Source organism: Barbus barbus, assembly GCF_936440315.1.
Source record: "Barbus barbus genome assembly, chromosome: 24".
Taxonomy (NCBI): Eukaryota; Metazoa; Chordata; class Actinopteri; order Cypriniformes; family Cyprinidae; genus Barbus; species Barbus barbus.
This window is the reverse complement of record NC_136752.1, coordinates 11,645,634-11,669,683: the sequence shown is the minus strand read 5'-3', so window position 1 is coordinate 11,669,683 and position 24,050 is coordinate 11,645,634. Positions and strand designations below refer to the sequence as shown.

Below are 24,050 nucleotides of genomic sequence, written 5' to 3'. Positions count from 1 at the left end.
GTTACCCTCTAACACTCGTCCCCGCAGCTCTCGAACAACTAAGTTCTTTAACTATGTATTTAGGTTCTACGGTTTACCAGAGGATTTGGTTTCTGATCGGGGTCCGCAGTTCACCTCCCGCGTCTGGTCAGCCTTCTGTCATCAACTGAACATTAATGTCAGCCTCACCTCCGGGTACCATGCTCAAGCCAACGGACAAGTGGAACGATTGAACCAAGAACTCACCCGCTTCCTTCGCTCATACTGCCATAGGAATCAGTCCGACTGGAGTCGCTATCTGCTATGGGCCGAGTATGCCCAAAATTCACTCCGCAAGCCATCTACAGGTCTCACTCCCTTCCAATGCATCCTAGGCTTCCAGCCCCCATTGTTTCCATGGTCTGGAGAACCCTCAGACTGCAGTCAACTCATGGTTACAACGCAGTGAGGAGATGTGGAACAATGCTCACGTCCATCTACAAAGAGCAGTTCGTCGCACCAGAGAACAGGCCAATCGTCATCTGCGAGCCAACCCCAACTACCTGCCAGGGCAATGGGTTTGGTTATCTACCCATGACATACGGCTCCGGTTACCCTGCAAGAAGCTCAATCCCAGGTACGTAGATCCTTTCAAAATCATCAGACAAATATATAAAGTATGACTTGTAATGAAAGTAAAACTTTGATATTTATGTTTTTAAAACAACATTCTGTTCTGTAAATGCATTGCCTGCTGGTTTATTTAGCTACTTTTCAGCACATTAAGTATGCCACTTAATACACAGACAAGGCTTAAACCTAGTCCTAGACTAAAATGTAAATCTGAGCTATTTCAACTGAAAGAAACTTGCACTGACTGATCTTAAAACGTGTCACAGTGCCTTTGTTTTGTCTTAAGATGAACACCAGTAATGCTTTTTTTTTTTTTTCAAAGGCATGTTTATAAAAATTACTTAAATGTCCTAATTGAACTATGGCTTAATCCAGGTTTAGTCTAAGCCTGTCTGTGAAACCGGGCCTAAGACTTTGAATGTTAAAGTGAAAATTAACACCTGACCACTATTGTAAGTTTGCAACTGTTAAAATTAAAAATCACAGAAGGGTAAAAACATGCAGGCAGATAATGGTATGACGTAAGCAACAACAAACAAAACTGATAATGGGTGTGTTAGATTTATAGTGTGTGAATAATCAAGCTTTGACAATAGCCAGTCATATTGTCGGCACTGAGGGGTCCCCAAATAAAATTCTGCTTAGGGCCTCATAAAGACTTGGGCCGGCCCTGGATGGCTGTATCCAATAGACCAGTGCTTCTCAAAGTCCGGACACCAGTCCGGATCCGGACCCGGAGGGAATTCAATCCGGACCCGCTTCTATTTCATATTTCAAGAACACTAATTATATTTCCTACTTTGATAAACGCACGTTAAACTTGTAAATCATTTGTTTATTTATTCTTATTTTTTTATGTCTTTTGGAGAAGGTCCGAAATGGCAGGCGAGATATTGAAACTTTTCCTTCATGACATTTGTTGTCATCATGACATCCAGTGAGCGTATGACGTTTGACATAATCGGCGACATTTCACCGCTAATATTTTTATTTTTTTTTTGTTTTGTTTTGCTATCACTTATATTATGGCAATTTGTCTTATAGCAGTGCCCAGTGTATACATTTATTTGTGGCGGCTTGTCACAATATCAAAACTGACCGCTACAAATAGATTTTCCAAAAGGCATATACTTCGTTGAATAAACTGAGCACTGCGCGTTTCAAAAATAACATGCTGCGCGGGTGTTTTTATATGAATGTATCTTTTAAAAGAACCGTCCGTTTTCTTCAGAAGAGCTTTGTCAATTTTCATTTGGTCTTTCCTGTAATGGCTGATAAAGTAGCGCTTATTTGACTACAGTCGTTACCGGGGAAACAGCTATATATCACGCTCCAACAGCGCCTCCTGCTGGCAGAGAATCAACTTGCATTTGCTAGTCTGCGGGAAACACTGGTGTCTGTCAGCAAACATAAACAAAAAAGCATGCTTCAGAACTGTTTTGAGAAGGTGCTTAAGTTTTGAGCCATGTATTATTACTATGAATTAGGCTACTACTACTACTACTACTTATATTACTATCTTGTGCCCTGCAATAACCATTTACGCAAACTCTCTTTTGATATAAAGGGAAAAAAATATCGGCCATAGGCTGCCCTGATTTCTAAATATCGGCATTGGCCAGAGAAAAAACATTATAGGTCGACTTCTACTGCTGACACTTAAATTGTTTTGCCACTTTTGCACTTGTTATTAAAGTATTTTGAATGCAAAGGGAACCTTTTTTTTTTTTTTTTTTTAAATGAGTGTTTATTTGTTATATGTTATGTATGTTTATTAAAAACACGTTTTGTAATAACCAATTGTTCCGGACCTTTGACACTGATGAAAATTCAGATTTGGACCTTTGAATGTAGACTTTGAGAACCCCTGCAATAGACCCTAGTCAGGTTAGACGCCATATTGAATTTAATGCGGATGAAACGAGACTGTGAGGGATATGCTTAGTCTTTTCAATGGCACACTGTATAAAGGGTTTAGATCACATACTTTTCACAACACACAACTTTCAAATTGTTTTACAGTGTTTCTTTCCATGACAATGTTTTGTTGTTAAACAACAGTACAGTCCATTGAACACACTGTACTAGGCTACTTTCACTGCCTCGTTTTCAATCTAGTGAAGGATTAATTCTAATATCATCAGAATATATGTGACCCTGGACCACAGAACCAGTCATGAGTAGCACGTGTATATCTGTAGCAGTAGCCAACCCATTTTTTATGGGTTAAAATTATCGTTTTTTCTTTTATAACAAAAATCATTAGGATATTAAGTAAAGACCATGTTCCATGAAAATATTTTGTAAATTTCCTACTGTAAGTATATCAAAACTTAATGTTTGATTAGTATTAGGCTATGCATTGCTAAGAACGTAATTTGGACAACTTTAAAGGCAATTTTCTCAATATTTAGATTATTTTGCACCCTCAGATTCTAGATATTCAAATAGTTGTATCTCGGCCAAATATTGTCCTATCCTAACAAAAGCTTTATTCAGCTTTCATAATGTAATTTACATAATGTATACATCTCAATTGCAAGAAATTAACCCTAATGACTGGTTTTGTGGTCCTGGGTCACATATTGAATTGTTAAGTGAAATTGCAGTTAATGACCGGCCTAAAAGCCCTTGCTGTTTTCCACCCACGTCTCTTGTGTTGAATGATTTCATTAAGGATGCGCGCAGTCCCTTAAGACCGAGACCGGTGACTACATAATTCATACCGGGGGGAGTGACTTAGTGCCCGTGATTTTCCTGCCTGTATAAAACTTGAAGTTCCACTTAAACTCACTTACAGATGGAGAGACCCAGCCGCTTCGTCCACAGTCTAGTCAAACCGACGTGACATTTAGCATTTAAGCCAAAGCGCAGCTACTTTCCCAAGGCATATGTTGAGAGCTCAGGCTTTAGTGTAATCATATATCCAGGTGAGGTGATCTGACGCACCGTTTTTCCACGCATCTAGAGTGCTTCAGTGCTCCAGTGTAACAGTGCTTCGGCTCCATGACGGGACTGTGTGCGCTCTGCCTGACCGCGCTGCTCGCAGCTTTCGTCCGGCGGGCTGCAAGCGTCAGTCCAGTGGTCCGCTGCGAGCCATGTGACGATGGGGCGATGGTGCTGTGTAAACCGCTGCCCCGGGATTGCGCCGAGCCGGTAAAGGAGCCGGGCTGCGGGTGCTGCATGACTTGCCCGCTCACCGAGGGCCAGGCGTGCGGAGTGTACACAGGGCGCTGCGGTACCGGGCTGAGCTGCCAACATCGCCCCGGGGAGAGCAAACCTCTGCAGGCTCTGCTGGAGGGACGGGGCGTGTGTGCGAAGGCACCAGACAAAAAACTCAGCGGCAATCCATCGCACGGACACGGTAAGCGCGTACGTCTGTCTGTAAATAACGCACAGCCGTCATTTCACCATTCAGCGTGAGCGTCTGTTAGTATACTGTATGCGCAGTGTGCTCTTTATTCAGTGACTTTAATGGGGGCAGAATTGTTGTGAGTGAAATTTAAACTTTTTGTCACATACCTGCGATTTGTTTGATAAATTTGATAAATAATGACCGGACTTGCGTTTCGGAGATGTTGGGTCCGACACATTCGAGCAGCATACTGTTGCTATGGTTACCTCTTAAGGCGAAGGAGATTTATTCAGAAGTGCATTCTGACTAACTTGTAATCTAACTTTTTTGGGTACTGAAAGTAAACATTTATACATACAAGTAGGTGTATAAACACACATAGGCCTACTGTATACACATACATACTTTCAACAAAAACAGCTTAAACCGGCCTAAAATGGTCTTAGCTGCTCCCTGAACTTGGTTGGGATAATGTATTTGATAAAAAGCTTTTCACTGACTTTTTATAAGATGCACTTCACTGCACTCATGCCACAATATAGACATTAGCATCTCTAAACAGGATTATTTTTAGGGTTGTGGGTTACAAGATAAACAAGATAAGCTACCCCTGTTGACATCCTGATATGTATTTTCTGCATGACAACACATTCTGCTTGTGTTTTTAAGGCATTACACTGGTAATACATCCCAACAGGTTATTTTCTGTCTGATGAGATAGTATTTTTAAACATGACTACTGGTAGGTCATCCTGAGCAGGTAGGTCAGAGTTTCAGAACACCGGCATGACGCAGCGACCTCCGGTAACAGGCAGTCGTCATGAAGTCCAGCCACCGAGAAACGGCCCCACACTACCGCCGTTGTTCTCGAGGTTTAGCGCTACAGCAGCCTCTCTATGCTGTTTTATGTGTGTGGTGTGTATGTGTGTGTGTGTGTGAGAGAAAGCCAGAGATGGAGAGAGAAACAGCTCTGTGTATCTGCGTGTGTGCACTAAAATTTGGCTTCGCCAACCCAATCGTTAAGAGTGCCACATTCGTTTATATATAGTCTCTGCAGAAGAGCGGAGATCACCGTTTTGTGAATGATGCTCTCTAGCTGTTTACTGGCTCAGGAACGCCACGCTCCCCATTGTCAGGGTCAAGAAACAAGCGAAATGGAAATGATTGGCATAGGATTTCTAACAAAGTCATTACATTGCGGGCGAGCTGAGAATAGATCCAGCGGCACCTGTGTCGAAGATTTTATTGTGCATCACTTAGTACGCATTTATTAGCTTGCACCTAGCCAACACATTCATCCTAGTGAATTCCTTGAGAGAGGGAAGGCTGTGGACCCACACAACCTAAATAAGTAGTGTTCTTGGTTATAACTGACGTCAAGCTAGCCGACTGAATTTGTTTTTACCCTCTCTAGTCATTTGACAGAGCCGCTGTGGTGTGTTGAAGCAATCAACCATGACATTGTCACACACACAAAGGCTATTGTTAGGACACAGAGTCATTTTTAAAAAGCAGTTTGGGGGCGCCAACTGTTTTACAGTAGTGCCTTACCTCATGTTTTCTCCCTCCGCTGCCCTTTCATTTGAGCCCATGCTGCTTTTCAGTGCTCCTTTCCCATCATACCACACTTTATGGTAATTACACACTCTGGCCAACCAGAGAGCAGGGCTCCATTGCCATGGTGTGCGTGGCTCCACCCCATGGCTCTGCCACACATGAATTATGATATTTTTGCAGGGCTTGATTGGTCTGGTAGCAGTGTGGCCCAGTGTGATTCTGGGTGGGAACGGTGGCAGAGCAAGCGGAATGAAAGATCATGAGGTTATGAGTTATGACGTTGTTTGTGCATACGCAGTTATATACCTAATCGTGCAGATTTCTCAGAAGAGGCGGATTCATTCTCGTCCCGAGCCTTGGTACTGCAATTCACCTGCCTTGTGCCCAATCACTCATTTTTACTTCTGAGAAGTAAAACCCTGTATCTGTTTCACCCTCTCATTCATGTTCTACCCGTTTCGCCAGAATGATAAATTGTTTGCTCATTTGGGACTGAACAAATAGTGAGGTTGAGTGACTCAAAATGGGCCATTAGGTGCTGGAAAAAGGCATAAAAAGTTCTAAAAGTTTACATTGGGGTTAAATATTGATGTTTTTCAAGTTCCTGAATTAGATAGCCCTCCATTCTCTTCCTCTGTCCTGGATTTGTTTATGTGGAAGGTACGGTGGGTCATGCAAGGGAAGCAGGCATCGACATGTCGCATGTGTTATTAGCCGTCATTATATGCGATCATTACAATTGCTTACCTTGTTCGAGTTATGTTGCAGAAGTTACTGTTGATGTTGTAGTTGTTGTTGTTGTTATGTCATCGTCAGTGAAGGCATAGTTTAATTCTGGTTTGGAGAGCAGCTTCCATGGCTACAGAGGAGTATTTGGTGTGCCACAAGTGCGCACTTACTCACATACACGCACATGGAAAATCACTTAACTCTTCCACTCTGCTGAATCCTGTCCACTATCTCTACGGTTCTTCACAATATTCAGATCTTGTGCACCTTCATCTATCTCTCGATGCCTGTCCTGTTCCACCACCCTCTCTCCCAGTCTTTCTCTCTCACTTTCTATATTTAATAGCCCATTTTGTTTGTCTTTCTTTCTAAATATCTCTTTCTCTTCTGCTCCAGCTGTTTATTAGTCTCTCATTCCTGCGAGAGCTCTGCTTTGTTTTGTACGGCCAGAGACTGAATATTTATTCAACAGACAAGAGCTGTAAAACCCCAAGATGACAGTATGTTTAAACAATGCTATAATTCATCTTCGCCCAGAGCTCTCGCCAGGCATTTGTTGAAGCTGACAAATGCACTCCTCGCTGGACCCTTTACAGGTCAACTGCTTTTGCTTGCATTTGAGAAATTACCATGCAGTTAGTAAAAACAGAAACTAGAGTGCTATTTGGGACATCGTGTCTCAAGTGCTTGCATTTTGTCCACAGTAAATGGCTGTGCAAAGGCACATTTAAAAGAGTGATGAAGTTGTCCTGGGAAATCTGTGCTGGCGACGAGCTCTCTACATTTAGCTTATTGGCAAAGTTTTTCTTATCAAAACGACATACAAGAGCAAATATTTTGTCTGGGGAAATAAAAGGAAATTTGCATCAACACCTACTTACTGTATCCTTGCTGTATCTAGCCCCAACATTATCTAGAGATATCTAAGAATGTCCGTGCTGCTCTCTTCCATAAAAGGAAAATTGGTGACTGGACATGGTCATGCTTCAAAAAGTCACCATAAAAGTAGTTTATAAGACTTTTGTGCATAAAAAGGCATACAAATGTTTTCTGGGAGGAACGAAACCACTTTTAGCTTGCTATTCACTTAAAAAAGAGCTTTCTAATCCTCTTCATGTTTCTGCACATTCCAACTTTGCACCTTCATGATATGTAGGAACCAATGGAATTTGTGTATGGTGTCAAGCGTGCTATGCTTTATAAAGTTTATAAAGTTCTTCCAAAAACATTATACAAAGTGTTATCACATTTTCAAAGCTTGACAGCCACTGGTTACCTTCCACTTTCACTGTATGGAATAGAGCAGCCTTATCATTTTCCTCAATAATTTATTTTGAGTTACAAAATACCACTTGTTTTTAATGACATGAGGATGAGTAGATGATGACAGAGGTTGAACTTTTCTCATAATGGATCTAGTAGTTAAAAGTAAATAATAATTAAGTGAAATAGGGATGTTGATACAAATGCACTAATAATACATCTAAATGTTATTTAGTAGGATAAGTATAGGGTTCACGTATTGAGGAATGGTGTGGGATGAGAGGAAAGGACATTTAGACCACAATGAAACCACATTTGCATTGAATAGATTTTGTGAGCACCCACAGCAAAGCTTCAGCTGGGCACAGAGAGGAAAGCATGTGATGTTTGTTGGTTAGACCATCCTATCAGACCATGTTAGTTGAAGGCAGTCAAATGCTCCGTCCTGTAGCCGTATTTGGTTTCTGGGTTTCGGGTCAGGTGGTCTGTCCTCTGCTTATAACGATTGTAACTTGGTGCACTATAAATACTCTCACTCCTCCGCTTCCCCATCCCCCTTTCTATATCTCTTTCTCTTCTGCTACTTTTTTCTCTGTGTCTTTCTGATGAGCTTTTACACATTCTATTGTAAATTCTTGCTTGTAAAAGCAAGTAAAAATTCTATTCTGGTGGGGAAGAATCTTAGAATAGAGCTGTTCCGTCTGTAGTCCTAAAAGCTGGAAGAGAATTTGCATTTTCTAGCCATGGGTTCCCTCTGGAATTTCCAGTGTTTTCAGCGGTTTTTCGATTTATGAGTGAAATAAGGCCTGTGGTAAACATTACTTGCAAAGACTTTCACATTTTGTTCTACTCCATAAATTACACAGTCATAGCTCAAAACTGAATTTGGAAGCTTCTGGGTTTTTTCAGAAGTAAATGTTGCTAAATAACGACTACAAGTACCACAGGGTTGACGAATCGGACAGCAATTGTAGCATCTTTTAAATAAAGCATGACAACAATGACACAATTCTGGTTTTAGGTAGGACTCATTAAGTCTTTTCAAGTAGTGTTAGCCACATTGAACCTTACTCATAAATTGAAAACCACTATGCTAAAAACCCCAACCTATAAGAAATTCCCAGGGAACCGATGGCGAAATAGCCATCTTGACTGGACTACAAATTGATGTAATCAGTGATCTACTCTATATGCAAATGCATGTTTAGGATTATGCTATTCCAGGGCTGTCCAGTTCTGCTTCTAGAGGGCCACTATCCTGCAGAGTGTATACATTAAAATTAAAAATTTAATTAAAATTAAACAATTAAAAATGTCCTCATTAAACACACTTAAACCAGCTAATCAAGGTCTTCTAGAATCTTCTAGACAAGTGTATTGAGGCAGATTGGAGCTAAACTCTGCAGGACACTGGCCCTCCAGGGGCAGGATTGGACCCCCCTGTGCTATTCCGTTTCATGTGAAAAGATGCAGTTGTACGAATGCTGCTTTTGTTAATAGTCAGATTGTACATACTGTATGTATTAATACACTTATCTTCTGATTCAGATAACACTGGAGAGGAGCATATCTCCAATGTTACCAGGGCAACAGATGCCGGGGGAGCTGAGACAGTCCAGGACACAACAATTGTTTCCGGAGACACACAGGGAGGGCCGAGGACGGCAATAGAGCCCATAGATCCTATGCCGCACCCCAAAGAGGAGATGATCAAAAGAGATCAAATCAAGAAAAGTCAGATATTTAAAGGGGAACCACTTTCCAATGGGGTTCATACAGATATTCACAACTTCAGTCTGGAGTGGAGAGAAACTGAATATGTAAGCACACACTGTTTTTCCGCCAACATGCATTTTTAAGACAAAGCATGTATTGGAGTGGAGTACATTCTATTCCCATTCTACTTGTTTGCATATCCAACCTCCTCACATGTTTGCAAGTAGGATATTTCCTGTAATTCTGCATTCTCTGTATGTGTACAGGGCCCATGTCGTCGGGAGATGGAGAGTGTTATGAAGATTTTAAAGATCTCAAATGTGCTGAACCCAAGAGGCTTCCGCATTCCAAACTGCGACCAAAAGGGTTTCTACAAGAAAAAACAGGTAATTACCTTTTATCCGAGTGCCTTGACTTTTCTTTTGCAGATGCTTTTTATTTAAAGTCACTTACTTAGCCACATGGGGGATAAGCCCTGTAATTGGTGCAAAGTACTTTGCTCAAGGGGAAATAGGCATACTATTTTTAGACCATCCTTACCTGGGATCAAACATGCAACCTTTATGTAATCAGCCCAGATTCTCTAACTATTATTCTACCACCATCCGTGTACAAGACGATAAGTAACTGTCATGGTAACTGTCACAACAGTATTGGAAAATTAGGTGGGGGCCTATTTGTATGTGCATGCTGGTTCTTGAAAGTATCTGTAGTTTACTCAACTGACAGGGTGCATGAGTGAGTCTGGACAAAGTGGTTGGTCGGGGCAAATGCAATTCTTGGAAATTTGTGAGTCACCCGCAACCCCCTATTAAGAACATGCGTCAAAAGGCCTTGTCTGAATGGCCCTAATGAGTTTGGTTGAATTTGGAAAACCTCTCAGATACCACAGTGACTCTGAAGGCCTAATGACAACACTGGAGAGATAGAGATGGAAATGTTTCAAAAAGAGGATGAGATTTAGAATCAATGTGAAAAACGCGTTGCTTAGTGTTGCTGAAACTACAGAGAATGAAGTCTCCCTGATATGCACACATATACCCACACACATGCTTAATAGCATATGGTTCCATTGAACATGTAACCCATTGAAGGGACCTTGGGTTTATGGAGAAAGCAGGCTGTGCTCTTGGGCTAAGATCTCAGAGTGAAGAGAAAGTGATAAGTTCAGGTCTCAAGAAACATGTTCTGCAAACCCTTAAGGGGAAAGACAAGGGTCTTGCAGATGATTTGCATGAGTATCTAAGAGATTCATAGTGGCACCTGTATCAAATAAGATTTTGGAGACCGTTCTCATGCTCCAACAGTAAGTGTAGGTGCAGATCTGGCTTTGACATTTTCCAATCCTGTTCCTGCCCTCTTTCCATGATTATCCTATGTCCATTTAAAATCCATGTTTGAAAGAAAGGACAGTGACAGGTTAACAATTCAACTAATCAATGTCTAGTGGTTTTACAGCGCCAGAAAAAGACAAACCATATACTTGAGCACAAACAATATAAATTCAAACCATGCCGCATCATTTCCTGTGTCCGGCTTGCACAAATATAGTCTAGTTTGTTTTGTAAAATCAAACCCCTATGCTTGGATCTCTGGTAATAGTAGAAGAACATCTGTATGACAGGCTGTGTCCGCACATGATGAAGATCAAGCTGATCAGATTCCCCTCCGACTGACTCCAACTGAAATTTCTTTGCTTCCATCGTGGTGATTTAAGCGAAGCCTAAGTCTTGGTCGACCCTAAGATCACAGTCATTCATTTTTATTTTGGCATCAAAAACAAACATGCACAAACTCCTGTGCATACATACTCACACAAGTGAACTGTAGATGTCCTGGATGCCAGGGGGTCCCTACATTCCCCGGAATAAGATCTGTAACGGGAGCGTTTTTATATGTATGTGGGGGTATGTGTGTCTGAAGGCCATTCCTGGGGAGAGCAGAGTCCAATCTGTGCTAATTTTAGCCTTGATTATATGAATTGGCTCAGTGTGTTAGTGGAGGCCAGGCATGCCGGCAACAGCACCGCCAACCCCCCTCTACCCTTCCCAATCCAGACACATCTCTCACCCAGGTTACTGTACTCCTGCGCTGGTCTAGAGCATTGCACGGCCCCCTGATCTACTGGCTTTCCTTGCTCTCCCAGGGCCAGGCAGTCCACTTAAGCTCTCACGCTGAATAGGATCTCAGTGATGCGGGGTGAGAGACTAGAAGAGAATGTCAGGCATGCTGGGAATGATCCAGGGTGCACAAGCTTCCACTCAAACACCAATACACAGAGATGGTCACCCATGCACCAAACACACAGTACAAATATTTCAAACCACACTTTGCAAAGACACAGGTTTTCCAGGATAGGTCTTCTGGGACTATCAGTTCCCTCTGATTCTGACTTGGAGACTCTGTTAAAATATATTCATACTTGTTATTTGTCTAGTCTCTGTGCTTGCAGTTGCACCAAAAAGACTATATAATGATAATGTACTTCAGGGGCAGCTTCTATCCCAAACGGCATACTACCTAACAGACACAAACACACATGCACACACTGCTCATATAGTCTGGCAAAGAAAACAACCACCATTCTAATTCACATGCAGTTGTTGCATTCACATATTGTGTGCGTGTGCATGTGTGTGTTTTATGAGTCTGTGTTTACCCTGTGGCTGCTTTTAATGCCCTTCCGCCTTCCTGCTGCCCATAAGGGCATCATTATGGGCCAACGTTGACTGAGGCTTGCTTTGTGACACACACACACACACACACACACACAAATATATAAATATATATGTATACAGTTACAAAGACATGTATACACATCTTTTTCTCCCTCTTTTACATAGATATACATTCACAACACAGGTCTGTTGTGTTGCAACCTCCAGAAATTGCCATGCTGACAGGGGTGTACCCCACACCCTACTTATGCCATTCTGTCTTTCTCTGATACAGACATATACACACATATGTGTATACATGCAGTAATCAATCATCAATCATGCCACTATGCGTTTTGAGGATATGTAATGTACTTGACACTCTGGTCATATGGAACTGGACATTCACTATGTTATGTGGAGCAAGATTTAGGACTAATTAGATTTCACTCAGGGGCAGCAAATAAATAGAAATTGTGCATTCAACAAATACTCTTGTTGCTCATTGCGTCAGTTAAGAAAATAAACATTGATTTAAATTAAAAATATCACTTTTATTGTCTGGTTATGACACTGTGGTACAATGAAATACCTAGCTTTATTTATTATTAGTCCCCCTTTTACATCAAACAGAAAGCATCCTGTGTGCCTGTACAGTCTGAATGGAACATCCCCATAATACACAGCAGCTCAGTACTGAGTAGTTTCCTGCAGGGCTTAATTTGTGCCGGAACAAGCAGGATCCGGCTCCACCTCCTCTGGAATTGGATCCAGCACCTATTTTAGTGGATCCTCCACCTTATACGCCCCTGCAAGGAATTGATGCAATGACCATATGTTTGATGAATAAGCAAGTACAATATTAATGTGGTCAATAACTTGCAATATTAAACAAGTACAAAAGGTAACCGTAATTCATTAGTTATTAGGAAAGGCATTTTTATATCTAATGTACGTTTATAAGCAAGATTGTGACACATGTTTTTAATTTATTTCATACCATTTATTTATTCCAGTCCTAGTTCCGGTACTTCATGATTTACAAATTAAGCACTGGCTTCCTGTACACTCATTCTTTCTACGTAGACAAACTCATAACCAAACAAATGAAAAGTCTAGTGATACGTTACTTATTTAGTCAAATACAAATATTTGTTATAGCAAAAACATCAAGTGGGTGCGGAGACAATTGAAATTGAAAGGATGAGTGTAGCATTTGAAGCAGCCCCTTGTAGAGGCCAGGTTTCATTCCCAGACTGCTCTTGTTCTGCTTGAGGTATTTTAATTTGGTACTCTTTCAATAAAACCGCTTTTGATCTCTTTCTCTCTCTCTCTCTCTCTCTCTCTCTCTCTCTCTCTGACTCATCACTCCTTCTTCACACAATGTCTGTTTATCTATCTTTCTTGTTTGCTACATCCTCCTTTTCCCTTGTGTCTGAAAGAATACATTTTCCCTAATGAACGTACCACATGATGATATATGTGTGTGTGTCGGTGGGTGTGCGTGTTTGTGTGTGTGTGTGTATGTGTGTTTATTTTGCCTGTGTAGTATAATAAGCTCCAGATGACTTTGAGTCTATGCCAGTTTCCTAAAATAGTTCTAGAGGCCCGTTAACAGTCCATGGCAAATATTTTAGCTTGGTCAAATTTAACTTCTCACTTTCAAATGTTTTTATGAACACAAAATCTCAGTTTCAGCAGCAGCAGGCTGACAGAGACACTTAAGCCTCTCATAAAAGCAAAACTTGGTTGTATGTGTATGTTTGTGAATTTTGATATTCACAAGTTGTCAAAACTTGCATGTAAATAATCAGCAAATGCAAACACAGGAAGTACGCACTGCAGATCATTTTACAGTACTGTTGTGTGTGTGTGTGTGTGTGTGTGTGTGAGTACACCATGCTGTGTTCGTTAAATTCCCCTGCACCACAAAAGATGCACTGATTTTTCTATTTCTCATAAACACATAAAAACACTTACTGTGAGTGGCAGGCATGCATTCTTCCAACTTAGATGTGATGTTTGACTTGCACATATCTCCAACTCTCTGCCAAAGGATAGAAAGACAAGCACGAGACCAATAACTACACTCAACCATGAGATAGGCCTAAGCATGTTTTGATATTCAACGTGACATTCGTTCTTAGTTATTGTAATGGTAAAATATTTAAAGTTATTGGCTATTAATTTTTTAAAGATTTTAAAATTTTTAGATAACTATTTAGTAAAACTAATACAATAAGTCTGAGGGATCCATATTAGATAGCACATACACAAACATGCTTATCGCAGCAAAGAATATCTTGTTGTAGCTAATCAAAAGAGCTTTTCTTAACTAGCTTTTGCTAGTGCTAAGCTAGTAAACAAAAGCCCAAAGTTATTTCAGTTTTGATGCAAATGCTTAGCGTGCGTATTTCATCCTTGTCCAGTACTATTTCTCTGCAAAAGCAATACAAATGTCTTTGTACTTACACAAGTGCTCGTCAATGCAGGCGTCTGTTGTTGTTGATGTTTCCAGTAGTTTGTTGCTGATGTTCTTGTTGTTCCATCTCTTGTTCTAGTGCAAGAAAAATCAAGCGAGTACTACTCATGATGACATAAATATGTACACATTTTTCACATACATCCTAGTGTGCATGTAAAAATGTGGAAAAAGCTGATGGCTTTCTAACCAAAGGCTAACTGAAAACATGGGAAATGTTTAATTTGAACATTAGCTTCTGTATTGTAATGTGATATGTGAGGTATCACTTCATCATCATTAAGACTATATACACTGTAAAATTATCATCTTTTCTATAATTTCCGGCACAGTATAATGTTTTAACGCATTAGCATGTAGCATTAGCATGCACGCACAGGTCAACACACAGCCTTTCAAAGTATACTCTATTTGATCTTGTGCGTGCGGCTTTAGACACATGCACACTAGAAAGATTCATTCTTGTCCAATGTCTGTGCCTTTTCGTTCCAAAAGTTGTGTGATAAAAATGACTATGCACTCATTTAAAATTGAATTGCAGATATCTTTTAATCCCCTCACACAAGCGCTCATCAGTGTGCGTAGTGTTCACGGTATGCATACTCTAGCATATACGTAAAAGAAAAAGTACACTTTGGGCTTATAAATTAAAATTGTCTCAGCCAGTAGAATTGCTTTGGGGTCCAAGAGGGATAGATCTTTGTGAGGGATACTGGGATTCACATAAAAATAATAATAATAAATTGCGCTTTAAAAATGAAAACTGACACTCCCAAAAGCCGTTGAATAATTCACACACTGAATATAAATTAAATGGGATTTTTTATAGTTGTGCAAATTCTATACATTTCAACAGATTTCACTTGCACTGTCCCTCTTTTCCTTACATACTTCCCCTTAAATCCCCTTTGGCATTCCTTTACCCCAATCTCTCTCCCTCGTTCTCTCTCTGGCTCTAGTATCCGTGTTACTCTCTCTCACCTAAGTGCGATGCGATGAGAAATGTGTGTTTATGCCACTGTCTCTTCCATTTGGAGCATGTTGTCTGTTTTGCATATACCCGTCCAAATATCATATGGTTATGCATTTCTCTTCCTGTCTCACCCACTCTCTCCGCAGTGCCGTCCATCCAAAGGGCGCAAAAGAGGCTACTGCTGGTGTGTGGACAAGTATGGACAAACCATACCTGGCTACGATGGAAAGGAGAAAGTCCACTGCATTAACATGGAAACAAAGTGAAGGGAAGAGAGAGGCAGAGCGGTGGAAACAGGGAGACAAAGAGGGATATCTCCCCTGAAGAACTATATGAATACAAATTCAAAAGTGCTGTCCCAAAGCTGACCTCCCACTTGTATGCTGAGGCATGGACTCACGTGACCAGCAACTCACTTTACACTTCAGGAGAGTGGGGAGAACGAGAGGAGGAGACAGAGAGAGTGTCATGTCTTCAGTTTTGGACTGAATCCTGAGAGGGAAGTGTGAACATAGTAAAAAGTACAAGTAAATTTTAACTCCGTAACGGCACGCTATGTCTGAGCATATGTACTCTTGTGTACACGAGGGACGTTGTGTATTTGTTCCGTCTCTCTTTTCTGCTACAGCGTGTATCTCACTCTGCCAGCGGCTCTCTCTAAGTCCTACTTCCTGTTTCTGCCCTCCTGGTGTAGGGTCGTTTAAACTGGGCATGCTCAGTGGCACTAGGTGGCTCTAGCCATAGACTCCATCTGAAGCACAAGCACTTCATGCACTTTGGCCCCTCCTGAACACATACTCCAGCCTGTCACTACGGCCAGCAGATAGATAAAACCATTCGACCAATTGTAAACGATTTTACACCAGGACATACTTAGATGAATGCCCGTTTTGTTTATATTATCTTACATCGGGCACAGAGCTGTTAGCTTGTGTTGTCGGGACATGCTCCACATGGGCATTATCTCACTTTCAAAACATCATGAAGCACTTTGAAAATAAGATATTATTGATGCTCCAGTTGCTGACTATCATTGTCCATCACATTTCTAAGTCTTTGATGAAAGCATGTATTTTGCGCAACGTCTTGTTTTGGGGTTTGAATGTAACTGTAAAGCTACAGTGCCCTGAATTACCGCTGCAAAATCAGTGTAGCTATGGCAGTTTGTGAAACCGATGCCTTAACAAAACCTGTGCGGAAATGTGTCGCAGGTTTTTTCGCCCTCTGTCTCTCTAAAAATCCATATCGATCACCCGAGTTGGAAAGCTACAGGCTAACATGGCGGCCATGTTGGATAACCAGAGCTAGTGTTGTTGTCTCAGAACTGACCTCCTGAGAAAAGACTTGAAAGGTGGAGGGTGCCAGAGAGGTAGCCCACACGTTAGCTTATTAGCATAGCGTCGACAAAAAGCTCACCCCTTTCCCAAACAGCTAAAGAAAAGACAAACAAAAATGTTTGGTGCTACACCTTATCTGACTTGATTATGGGGAAAGAGCATATGAGTGTGCTAAGCTATTAGCCCTTCCTTAACTTGTAATTTTGTCTTGTAAAAAAAAAAAAATGTTATATGAATATATATTTTGTTTCAGGCCAGCTAAAGAGGCATGTGAACTTTATGCTAAAAAGATTATTTATCCAAGAAAGAAATATAAGCTGATCCAAACTATGTCTTTGACAACAATTCAGTGACCCGTTGATTGCACAGTAGTGAAACATAGAACTCAGCATATTTTTGGGAATATAATCACTAAAGTCTTTTGTTTTTGTTTTAGGTTTGTTGTTTATCTACAGTGCAGAGTACGACGTGTCTTTTGTTAGCTTAGCGAAGATGCTGTCCTCGAATCGTTTTGTGTAAGGTTTAGTTTAAATCTTCAGGTTATGTAGGCCTTCTATGGTATGAATTAAGCTAAATATTAGCTTAACTTTAGCTAACCTAAGCTAAACTAAGCTAAAGTAAAGTGAACGCTAAGATTCAGTAAAGCTGAGGCCAAGCTTGTGTTTCAAAGAACATCAAGGTCAATGTTCAAGCTAGTTGATCTTCAAGAAAGCTTGCCACCCTCATTCTGTGCAATGCCAGGGTCTCTCACCTGCAAGTCACTTTTAAAGATCCCTCCGTTCACGGGTAATTGCTTTTTTTTTTCGTTTAAAAATTTGATTCTTTAAAAAGCTTTTTATGTTACTAAACTAGAAGTTATACAGATATTACTTTCATCAAGAAAGGAAATGTTTTTGTTCAAATATAATTTGAATTTAATGCCTTGTTTTTTTTTTAAATAAAAATTGTAAACACTATTTTATTTACACGATGACAGACTGTAATTTCACAACTTTTAGAAAATTGAAGGGATTGTTCACCCTAAACTGAAAATCTGTACATTTTGTACATAGAGTGAAACTCAATGGAATCCAATGTTGTTAGTTGAACTGACAAAAGCAGTTCTTCAAAATATCTTTTTCCACAAAATAAAGAAATGTAGGTTTGGAATGACTCAAGGGTGCGTAAATAACAGATTTTTGTTATTCGTGGGTGAACTATTCCTGAAGTATTCAGTTCGGATTTGTTTTTAACATTGGAAGTCCATTCATTCATTTTAGATAAGGTGACTAGTGTCACCGTCAAGAGTTTCAAAACAATGGTTCTTTCACAGAAAGTGTACATGTTAGCTACAGTAATTTTGTCATTAGTATAACAGAGTGCCGGGGGCAATGGAGATTTAAAATCTCATGTGTGTAATGGGTCAACATCTTTGAACCGCTTCATTTCACACTCTAGCTTGAGCCCCACACAGGTCATTACTCCTCAAATCTACACACAGAGACCCCATTCACATTAGCATAGTTATTTGCTTGTCTGAGCCATGTCAGCGCAGCCAATTCTCAAAAAAGAAGCTGTGATGCCACAATTCATGAAATGAAATCGCTCATATAGATGAGGTCAAACACTCAGGAAGGTACTTTTTTCCCTCCTAAATTAATTTTAGGTGTCCATAATGAATTCTAAAATTCCATGAAAATACTAATTGTAAGACCACAAACATGGTGTTACAATTACTTCCATATTGTGTTTGTTTGCTACTAATCGAGTAATTTAGACACCCCTAATGTCAAGCAGGGCTGGATTATTTCAATGAAGCATCTAAATTTGGTCTCCTGCGGTTTACAAAACTGAGATAAAGGTGTAAAGGGTGGTGCCATGAAGGCTGGTCCTCAAGAAAAAGGGGGAGAGGGGTACCGCTGGCCGGCCAGCACAAACACAGCCCAGGTCAAAGGCACTGTAGAGAGAGAGGAGCCCGGTTCCCCAAAATACCGAGCTAAAGTTAGTCCGCCCCATTTGAGATTACCACGATAAGGACACGCATATGAGCACACATACACAGTACTGCCTGCTGGCAGTTTTAAATATAGACAAGACAGAACATAATCAAGCTTGGCAGGAGAAAATGAGAGAGAGGGAAATATAATTTTTTTGCACTTTGTGGTTTTTGTTAACCAGCTCCCCATTATATTCAGGTGTTGTTGTTTTGTCCTGACATTACTAATTGAGTTTGATTCAATCTTGCTTCATAGTTCACCGCAGCTTCTCGTCTGACCCGAGGGCAAGTTTAAATGGCTGACACTGAGATGCTTGTAAAGATATTTATTAAATAGTTCTTTTTTACCCACAATGACTTACAATTACAAACCATGAAAAATATATTATACACATGAGCGACTGCTTTGGAGTGAAGCAAAGTCTGGATCTCTTTTTCTCATCACTTAGAAAAATAATAAATGGACCACAGTATTAGACAATACAAATATGATCGACAAATACAGTAAGACTGTACTCTCACTTTGATCATACAGGCAAGCAATTTACAAACACTTGATTTAAAAAAACAAAATAACTTAAAAGACAGAGAGGTAGGAACAGGCAGTTACCCGTTTCAAAAGCTGTGAAAATCAATACTCTTGCATGTAAAAAAAAAAAAAAAAGCAGAATTGTGGGGGCAAAAAAGATTCCCACTTTTTATGCCCATCTAATCTCAATAATTATCAACAAAAACAAAAAATTCATTAGTAAAATATAATAATAATAAAAACATATACAGTATAAAAATATGGCAATGTATGGACAGTGACAAAGAGGTTTGGTCATGCAGTGCTTTTTTTCCCATATCAGTCCTTTCCAACAAAGCAAGCCTGAAGGAACTTTAAGACAAGAAACACAGTCATCTATATACAGCAAATATACAGATTTACACCATACAAAAATATGTATAAGGCATAAAGAATAAATATTCTTATCCAGATACTGAAATGAATACATTCAGTTTAAATAAATACATATGGGTACTTCATGTAAAATACATATTCATTTTCTTTACAGAAAAATAAATCTTCTTTTTTTTTTCTTCTTTTTTGGTGAGTTTAGGGAGTTTACCAATCAAAAACAGTGTACCTGAATTAAATTCCACCACTAACAATAAATAAATACTAAGATATTTAAAAAAAATATAATGATAAAAACCAGTGGTATAATATGTATGTGTATGAGAGAGACAAGTGGCACTTCAGATCCCCAGCATGTGTGTGTGTGTATGTGTGAGACCGCTCAGTGGTTGAGTTCCTCGGGACACTCGGCATCTGCTGGCAGGTCACTTGATCCAGGAATCTTCTTCCCGTTCCAGGATGACACACACCAACACTTCCCCCTCTGACCATCCAGAGACGATTCACACTGCGGGGAGAATGAGACAGAGAGAGTGAGCGTGAGACGGGTTATTTCTCTAGAAACACAAGCTTGCATGCACAGCCTAGTTCTCAGTGGAGTGTGGTTCTAACACTCAGCCATCACACATATATCATCGTGTTGATGAATATCACACGTTAAGCTTTAGGTGGTTTCTGCACACAAGACTCTTCTTCTTACCTGTTTGACTTTGTAGAGGCCGTGTTTGTCACAATTTGGAAGGTAGAATCTGTTCATTTTGTCTCCCAATTTCTGCTGTGATTTAGTGAGCTTGTCAAGGGCTGTCTGCAGTTCAATATGACAAGGACCCTAGAAAGATCATATATAGTTATTTAGAAACACTTTTCAAATGAAATACAGTTTTTCAAAAATTTCTAAAAACAAACATTTATTTGATGGTTATGAATGTTTTAAAAAAATGTTTAAATTGTTTAGGAATAATAAGTATTATTGGTTGTTGTTTTACAACAACTACTACTAATAATTATATAGTCATACAAATCATTAGTATACAAATCTGATGTCATATGAATATAGTTTTATTTGATGCATATTTCAGTGCAACTGCATTTAAGAGTGACTACATTTAGCCCCCAAAAATAATTGTTCTTGAGCTTGTAAATAATAATAACAATTGTTATTATTATTTACAAGCTCAAGAACAATTATTTTTGGGGGCTAAATGTAGTCACTCTTAAATGCAGTTGCACTGAAATATGCATCAAATTATGCATCCCAAATCCCCATGCAGCATACGAAAAAAAAATTCAAGAAACCTTCTACTGCCCTCTTGTGGCCGCACTTTTCACCAGAGTCTCAATGTACTAAACCTTTACGCATACCCATAAAATTGAAGCGCTTACCTGCTCCACGAGTTTCTTGCGTATTGCGTTGACTTTGGCCTTCATGCTCTCTTTAGCAGTGATGACCCGCGGGTCGAAGGGCTTGCCGTGGCCGGGCACGAAGACCGCTGAGCTGCCTTCATTCACTGCTGTTGGCCCATTGTGTGACTCCGGGTGATCTGAAAGAAAAGGCAAGGAGGGAATTATTGGCGAGGTTGCGGGAGCCTTGAACAGACTTTAGTTAAAGTAATTGTCCATTTTTAATTGTCTCTCTTCAGAATGCTAGAAACAGGTTTTAACTTTGTTTTTAAACGTTGGTGCTAAAAACCGATAACTTTAATCAGAGCGCATATTTTCACCTGTCGTCGCCAAAAAAGGTAAATTACTGTATAAATTTACATAGCCTACCATAAAACTTAGTTCTTGTTGTTGTTGTTAAATAGCTATAATTGCGCTACGAACCTCGACAGATTGCGTCCTTTTACATTTTATAGCTAATTATGCAGACATTTATTTAGATGTGATTTTCTTTTTTTTTTCTTTTTTTGAAATTCCGTAACAATAGTCGATCCTATTGTTCGCTATACTTATTTGCTGAAGATGCATATCTAAACATCTAAAATATCAAGTGATTTGTTAACGCTGATGACATCTCGCCAACGCTTGAATCAGCGAGATCACATGATGCAATGAACTATTAGGACGGACAGCAACTGTGCAGTCCTATTAAACGCTGGTACCTGGCGTGTTGTCGCTTTGGTTCTGATCAGGCTTGGGGGACTGATCACTGCACACCGCCTGTCCTCGGGTGAGCGCATGCAGGGGCCGGGCTTCTCCAGGTTTGGGCAAGCAGCGCAGCCCCGAGCCGCAGGGCGCAGTGTAGATCCCGCACGAGTCGCCTCTCTTCAACGCGCAGGCGAGGCAGCAGCCGCAGCCCGGCTCTCGAAGCACCTCCTCACAGCCGGCATCCACCGCGGGACACTCGGCCAGCCGCTCCGGGGAGCACGGGGCGCAGCGGATAGGTTCCTGCCCAACCACTGGAGAAGCCCGGAGCCCCGGCGCTGACAGGAGTGCGCTGAATGCTGCCACCCAGAAAAAGTTCAGAAGCAGTCTGTTCATCCCAAAGCAAGGCTCAGAATAAATAGATAAATAAATAAATATCAGTTGAATTGAAACGAGGAGTTCCTCGCTGGCTTTGCGCTCTCTAAAATGACTAGCTCTCTCCGGGTCGCCTCGCGGTATTTATACGCGCACTGGGTCCCCGCTGACACGCTCATGTTTGACGCATTGGCAATATCAATGATTTCTTAAATGATCCCCCTCTGCTCCCATTGGCTGGTGGAGATCCAGTCCGAGGTGTTTCCTCGAGCACAGCGCGTAAAATGCGTCACTGTTTGTGTCGGAACATAATGTGTATAATAGTGAAAACGTGCAGCTTAGGCTACCCCAAAGTATCATGTCTGAAATAACAATAATAACGCGTCTTCTCCGTAGATTCAATCCAACAAACCGGTATTTGCAGACTCAATACGAACTGGATTCTTTATGAAATGAAAATCATTTGTATATTTTTTTATTAATCAGGACATTCAGTGTCCAAGATCCACAATGTGCTTCTCGTTAGAAATACTTGAAAACGGAAAACGAAACGTTAAAAATATTTCATTTAAATATAAGCTTTTTGTTTATTTGTTTGTTTAAACACTATATTAAATATTATATGTTTGTCAAAATTCCTTATACACGAATGCACATGCACTATTAGAAAACGTGATGGTCTTACTGAGCTAAAGCAGGCAGTAAAGTAATAATGAATTTGAACTTATTTGAACTATATTCCGCAACCTCATTCTGGACCATGTATCATTCATTCATTACAACAAAAAGTGAACGTAGGCCTATTTCTAGCTCTTTCCAAAACTAATTTTCCATGCAGCTTTGATAGACTGAAGAACACTCTATTCAGGTTCATGTTGTGGGTTTACTGAAGCTGAAGAATTAAGTAATGCAATTTGTGATTAATTTTAGGACAGGGTGAACAAAGCTCCTCACTCATTAAGTTCCCTCTTGAAAACTCTTATACAACCAATTTCTAATGCCAAATTGTCGCGTCCCGTTCCTTTGGTCTGGGATTCATTTTGACGCGTTTATTTGGCGCAGTAATAAGATGATAGACCGCGCGCTCCTACATCTCTGTGGCACCGCGTGCACTCGCATCGTGGTACGTGACCTCCCTCAGGTCAGGACGGGACCCCGTTTAGGACAGCTCCACCGCTATTGCCATTGCCCCTTTCCTTGAGATGATAATAGCCGCGCGGGAAAAAGACATGACCAGCTACACGTCTCCTCCTTTCCTCGACGCGCGTCGCGAGGCCTTTTGTCCTGGTTTCTCCACGGAATTTATGAATGGTCTACAGGATGTAACACTCAGCTGGGGAAGGGTGCTTTAATAATGTGTCAACCGCGGGGCTCTCAAATGTCTCTGTGGGGAGTTTTGTGAAACCACATGATCCACGCAATTGTCTTTCGGAGTTGCATCATTTTTTTTTCTTCAGCGCGTGGAGAGTTTATCTGCGTGTCACGTGATGGAGTTGTCCGTTCACGCGCGTGTGGAAGCTCGCGTATCTGCTGACGGAGATAAAGAGGCACGCGCGTCATACCGGTAACAAAAACCTCAGGCATGAATGCCAAGAATTCATTTAGAATTAATAACTTGAAAGAGTACATGTTGCCAGACTATATAGGAGCTTATTAGAGTGTCAAAGCATAGGTTTCTACAAAGCCTTCAGTTGTTATTAAGCCAGTAAAACCACATAAAAATAATACCTATAAACGAATAACAAATAAATACATATAGCATATGCTTCACACACACACAACGTTTTTTAAGTGGATTTTTAATTCAATTGTAGAGGGAATTTTTTTTTTTTTGTTAATACCACCCTCCTGTCACATCATGTTCTTTCTTTATCATGCAATAACCATGCAAACGTCTAAGTTTCTCATGTTGGTGGTCACTAATGTCTATGACGATAATTTTGCAGTTTACTACTCAACAGTCAGACACTGATTTGGAAGTGGTTTATCACTGAGAACACATTTTTGGACATGTGAGGACATATTTTTGCTTAAGTGAGTCCCAGATAAAAGAA

At 40.4% G+C, this 24,050-nt stretch overlaps 2 protein-coding genes across 2 annotated transcripts; one reads left to right on the top strand and one right to left on the bottom strand.

The window, feature by feature from the left end:
- The first annotated feature begins 3,249 nt into the window (after positions 1-3,249).
- On the top strand, positions 3,250-19,282 carry LOC306844142 (insulin-like growth factor-binding protein 3). Its single transcript, XM_079376083.1, has 4 exons — positions 3,250-3,955; positions 9,044-9,315; positions 9,478-9,597; positions 15,470-19,282. The coding sequence occupies exons 1-4, from the start codon at positions 3,598-3,600 to the stop codon at positions 15,587-15,589; spliced, it is 870 nt and encodes a 289-aa protein (XP_079232209.1). The 5' UTR covers positions 3,250-3,597; the 3' UTR covers positions 15,590-19,282.
- Positions 18,947-23,507, bottom strand: LOC306844143 (insulin-like growth factor-binding protein 1). The gene is made up of 4 exons (XM_079376084.1): positions 21,639-23,507; positions 20,920-21,077; positions 20,237-20,365; positions 18,947-20,044 (listed from the first exon to the last, which is right to left on the bottom strand). Exons 1-4 carry the CDS (start codon positions 22,015-22,017, stop codon positions 19,919-19,921), a joined length of 792 nt encoding a protein of 263 aa, XP_079232210.1. The 5' UTR covers positions 22,018-23,507; the 3' UTR covers positions 18,947-19,918.
- Between the last annotated feature and the right edge of the window lie 543 nt (positions 23,508-24,050).

What these genes read in the sequence shown, in the direction of transcription:
- LOC306844143 (XM_079376084.1), bottom strand. Translation starts at nt 22,017, where the DNA reads ATGAACAGACTGCTTCTGAACTTTTTCTGGGTGGCAGCATTCAGCGCA. An exon ending in CCAAAGCGACAACACGCCAG is followed by an intron (nt 21,078 to 21,638) that starts GTACCAGCGTTT and finishes CTTTTCTTTCAG; the next exon opens with ATCACCCGGAGTCACACAAT. An exon ending in GCAAGAAACTCGTGGAGCAG is followed by an intron (nt 20,366 to 20,919) that starts GTAAGCGCTTCA and finishes TGATCTTTCTAG; the next exon opens with GGTCCTTGTCATATTGAACT.
- LOC306844142 (XM_079376083.1), top strand. Translation starts at nt 3,598, where the DNA reads ATGACGGGACTGTGTGCGCTCTGCCTGACCGCGCTGCTCGCAGCTTTC. An exon ending in CAATCCATCGCACGGACACG is followed by an intron (nt 3,956 to 9,043) that starts GTAAGCGCGTAC and finishes CTTCTGATTCAG; the next exon opens with ATAACACTGGAGAGGAGCAT. An exon ending in AGTGGAGAGAAACTGAATAT is followed by an intron (nt 9,316 to 9,477) that starts GTAAGCACACAC and finishes GTATGTGTACAG; the next exon opens with GGCCCATGTCGTCGGGAGAT.